The sequence below is a fragment of the Atta cephalotes genome, assembly GCF_000143395.1.
Source record: "Atta cephalotes unplaced genomic scaffold scaffold00002, whole genome shotgun sequence".
Classification (NCBI taxonomy): domain Eukaryota; kingdom Metazoa; phylum Arthropoda; class Insecta; order Hymenoptera; family Formicidae; genus Atta; species Atta cephalotes.
In genome coordinates this window covers 2,527,904-2,532,299 of record NW_012130066.1, presented here as the reverse complement: position 1 = coordinate 2,532,299, position 4,396 = coordinate 2,527,904, and the positions used below count along the sequence as shown (strand labels likewise).

Genomic DNA, 4,396 nt, shown 5'->3' with positions numbered 1-4,396 from the left:
ACTCAGAAAGAAGCTTGAAAATAAATGTCTGACGTACCCGTGTTTTAAATGAAACTCGTTCACTGGCGCCTCTGTGTGCACAAATGTTCACGTTGAACTACGTAGTTGAACCACGGATATTTTCAGCGGATAATATGTCCTTTAATCTTGTTCTATGCTATTTACATTATTGCAACGTGCTGTTCTATCTATAACAAAAGATAATTACATACTATTATTATATATTCTAAAAATAATAATTAAATTCGGAATAATTTAAATCTAAGAAAGATATTTAGAAATATAAAAAGCACATACATATTTATATCATTTAAATTAAATGATATAATCAAAAAGTTGAGTGCATTTTATTCTTCTCTGTTAATTTTTTTTTTTAATAGTTAACGCTTTTTAACTTTTTTATATTTTTTAGACTTAAATTATTTCAATTTTTAATTACTATTTTTATAATGCATTGTTAGGATCTGAGCACAAGAATTGTAACACTTACTACTTACTTAGGCTCGGTTGCACCAATGTTACTTTAATTTTAAGCTTAAAACTCTCTTTATCCCTGTCTTTTTTCGGTTTTAAAGCGAGATAGAAAGAGTTTTAAGTTTCGCTTAAAATCAAAGTAACATTAGTGCAACCGGATCTCATGCCTGTATTCAAACCTTTAAAGCTTCCTTAAATATAAGGCCTGACTATATATGAATACGAGTATTTGTACTTAAGGCTTCCTTAAATTTATCTTTAGATGCTCAGCAGCCAATGAAATAATTCGTAGAGTATCTGAAGATAAATTTAAGGAAGCCTTAAATATAAGGCTTGACTATGAATACGCATTATTTTCTGTTCTCTGTTCCCTGTTCTTTTTATTATCTGGAGCTCTTTACGCACATATTCTGTGGGCATATCATAAAATAGCAGAGAAACTTGAGAGAGGACGTGAGAGGCCTCTTTTCTAGCTGTAACTACAAAATGCCACCGCGCATTATTATCCTCTGAAATAGTGGATGTAAACTACATAATAATATCCATTTTAATAAAATAGTATCTCTCCGAACGCACCAACTGTAAGAAATTTATTTGTTAAATTTTAAAACCTTTAAGATATTTCAATAATAATATGATAATGTAAGAAAATGCCAATGTGAGCAATACAAGTTATTCGTGTGTTATATTTATATATATTAAAAATTTAAATACAGACGCTTCAATCCTATAGTATTGGATCTTCTTTTGTATAAAAATGTTGATAGTAATCCATAGAAATATAATGTGTTTAATCGTTAAGTCATCAAATCATTAAACGTTGTCAATAATTCAAATCTTCTATATCGTCTGTTACGCACAATATGTGTGCACATATTTTCATCAGAGAGAAACCTTATCATATATATCGTCTTCGACTAGAGGTCTCCACAGTCTCTCTCCTATCGATAACAGTACGCCATATTGATACGGGCAGAGATACATATTCGGTACAAGAAACCTATTTCATAATTGTTCACAATAAATTTAATCTTCTAGTGTTTACAGACGTGTTGTAAATTTATACAGTTGTTAGAATAACTGAAGGCACAATGATGCCACGCGTATGATATACTATTATATTTCGTCAATAATATATATGATAATAATATGATTAACTGTCATTTTTATTATATCACATTTTGTATATGTATATAAAAAATGATTATATAAAATAAACAAAGTGTGATATATAACATGTTGAAAGATGTAATTCGAATGTTTTTATATGAAATTTTGATTTTTATATGAAATAATGAGTAATATAAAATTACTCAGGAACTTATTTATTTATTATATAATTTTTTTATTATATTATATAAATAATATATTATATAAATGTTATATTATAGATATTAAATGGACTTTTAACCACCACAAATTATTGCCAAAAAGTGCCTAACAAAGAACTCTTCTATTGGTTAACTATACCATTTAACAGGTATCCGAAAATTCATTATTATATTATTAAATTATTTGCTAATATACAACTTTTAATAATTATTTTGAGGGTTGACTATGAAAGAATTAAGTCGATTGGCCCAGATCGTGCATGTGCTGAGTGGCTCTTAAAGAATGGTGCCAGCGTCAGATGGAAAGGTTTCTCAGAATATTTAAAAGATTATGATAAATTACAGTCAGATCAAACTCAATATTATATTCAAGCAATAGATGGTACAGACTCTGGAATAACACATGTAGGATTTCCATATTTGGGTTAGTGTCATATTAAATGTGCATGTGTATACATGATAAATTATAATAATATTATTTGACAATGAGATATTTTAACTGAAAATTCTTTGATAATAACAATATAATTAATACGATATAATTTAGAATTAGATATTAATTTAAATTTTTCATTAAGAACAATGAATGTATTAATCAAATGTGTTATGTTAATTAATATTGTTATTAACAAAGATAATAGCAACCCAACAACACAAAGTCTAAAATTATAATAACGATATAAGACGTTTTTAAATCATCTTTTAGACACAGAAAACGTCTTATGACACTTTTTGTTGTTTGGGAAATTTCTTCTCTATTGTTAATTAAAAAAAATCAGTTGCATTCATAAATGAATTGTACATCATTATATTATTAGATAGGTAATATTTATAAAGGGTAATATTTATAGAAATTCAGTTGGTTGCAGATATATCGACGAGGTAAAACTCATACGTTGTCGTTATTTATATAACGCTGCCTTACCACTATTATCAGCAGTAAAGGATACCCTAACTATTCTTGAAATCAAAGAGTGTAAAAGTATAACCGATCAAGGAGTGCGCAGTTTAAAAAATCTCAAGTAAGCATTTTACATTATTGGGTTGTCCGGAAAGTTCGTGCCGCAAAAGATTTAAATTTAATAAATGAAATTAAAAATTTAAATCTGCGTTTCAATTTTCCTTCAAAATCGGCACGAACTTTCCGAACAATTCAATACTATACATATTTATATTTAAAAAATATTTTTAATGTTTGTTAAATTGTAAAAATATATAACTCATATATTGAATTCTTTTTATCTTCTACAGAAATCTGAAGGCTTTGAAGATTACTGATATTCCATACCTGAAAGATAAAGCTTCACTTAGAAGAGAGCTTATAGAAGCTCTGCCAAATTGTACAATAGAATTGACATAAATGGAACATCAATGTTAGTTGCACATTTGTGTATAGTAAATGTTCAGATTTGTCATTTTTTTTAACGTATATAATACAAAATATATTAATTCAATATGTACTTTAATAAAATAATATATAAAAAATAAATTAAGAATTGACTTTTTACTTTTAGGACATATTTGTTGTTGCCTCCATATGTACCCTACTCCATTCTATTTATTATTTTAAATTAGTCTGTTCTTTTATCGCTGCATTGAAGTGCACTAAAATTTTTCTATCTCTCGCTCAACTTCAAATATCTATTTATTATATATATCTATTTCACTGAGTACTACGAGTTGAGTGTATCTACACCAGTTCAGCTATATAAAGAACAGATCTGATGTTTCCAGAGTGGCGGTTATAATCGTACTTGAATTGAAAGCTCTCTGTGTAGTTTCCTAGTTTCGAATTACATAAATTCAGAAATGCCACAAGATATGAATGTTTTACGTTGTTATTCTTGCAAAATGTATCAAGTAAGTTTAAATTGGATATCATTAATAGTAGCATTTATTATAACCTATTCATTTCTTTCACATCTTTATAGGTACATATAGTGAAAAAAGCACGCAAATGGCAGTGCAAGTTGTGTAATGCAAAGCAATCCATACAGAAGGTACACGTTTCAAAATTCATTAATGTTAATAAATAATACGATTTGTTATAATTTTTATTTTGATTAAATATTAAATCACACTGTTTTTATTTCTAGATATATTTCCAAGGATCTGGCAAAGATTGTCGTCTTCATGTTCAACATTTGAATTATTTGAAGACAAATGATGTATCATTTTCCTTATATCAAGAGAACAGCAATGATGATTGTAACACTATCAACACTGTTCAAGAATTAGACATTGATAAACCTGTTGAAAGTGAGTGGACAAAATATCTAGACTTAAAGGAAGAATGTCTATCTAATGCACAAAATTCATCTTCTGATAGTATTCATGAGACTGAAGATATGATAACAAATGAAAAATGTAATGCTGTAAATAATAATTTATGTGATTCTGAAGATATTGTAAATGATTTTGTAAGTGAAAATATTGCTGATAAAATGGAAAAGACTACAAGTTCTACAAATTATAATTGTAGAATTGAAGATAAATGCAATTTACAAGATAGAGATAAAAACAAAGATCATAATGATTTTGTTAACATTTTTGAAACTTATAGTGAATTAGATGATCCTATCGATATTTAA

The 4,396-nt window shown here is 27.3% G+C and overlaps 2 protein-coding genes across 2 annotated transcripts; both read left to right on the top strand.

The window, feature by feature from the left end:
- The first annotated feature begins 1,565 nt into the window (after window positions 1-1,565).
- On the top strand, window positions 1,566-3,165 carry LOC105622883 (ATP synthase subunit s, mitochondrial). The gene is made up of 5 exons (XM_012204295.1): window positions 1,566-1,577; window positions 1,866-1,954; window positions 2,024-2,229; window positions 2,665-2,827; window positions 3,057-3,165. Exons 1-5 carry the CDS (start codon window positions 1,566-1,568, stop codon window positions 3,163-3,165), a joined length of 579 nt encoding a protein of 192 aa, XP_012059685.1.
- A 449-nt stretch (window positions 3,166-3,614) lies between these two features.
- On the top strand, window positions 3,615-4,396 carry LOC105620103 (UPF0544 protein C5orf45 homolog). The gene is made up of 3 exons (XM_012201613.1): window positions 3,615-3,665; window positions 3,737-3,805; window positions 3,902-4,396. Exons 1-3 carry the CDS (start codon window positions 3,615-3,617, stop codon window positions 4,394-4,396), a joined length of 615 nt encoding a protein of 204 aa, XP_012057003.1.

What these genes read in the sequence shown, in the direction of transcription:
- LOC105622883 (XM_012204295.1), top strand. An exon ending in TTAACTATACCATTTAACAG is followed by an intron (nt 1,955 to 2,023) that starts GTATCCGAAAAT and finishes AATTATTTTGAG; the next exon opens with GGTTGACTATGAAAGAATTA. An exon ending in CGCAGTTTAAAAAATCTCAA is followed by an intron (nt 2,828 to 3,056) that starts GTAAGCATTTTA and finishes TATCTTCTACAG; the next exon opens with AAATCTGAAGGCTTTGAAGA.
- LOC105620103 (XM_012201613.1), top strand. Translation starts at nt 3,615, where the DNA reads ATGCCACAAGATATGAATGTTTTACGTTGTTATTCTTGCAAAATGTAT. An exon ending in ATTCTTGCAAAATGTATCAA is followed by an intron (nt 3,666 to 3,736) that starts GTAAGTTTAAAT and finishes ACATCTTTATAG; the next exon opens with GTACATATAGTGAAAAAAGC. An exon ending in CAAAGCAATCCATACAGAAG is followed by an intron (nt 3,806 to 3,901) that starts GTACACGTTTCA and finishes TTTTATTTCTAG; the next exon opens with ATATATTTCCAAGGATCTGG.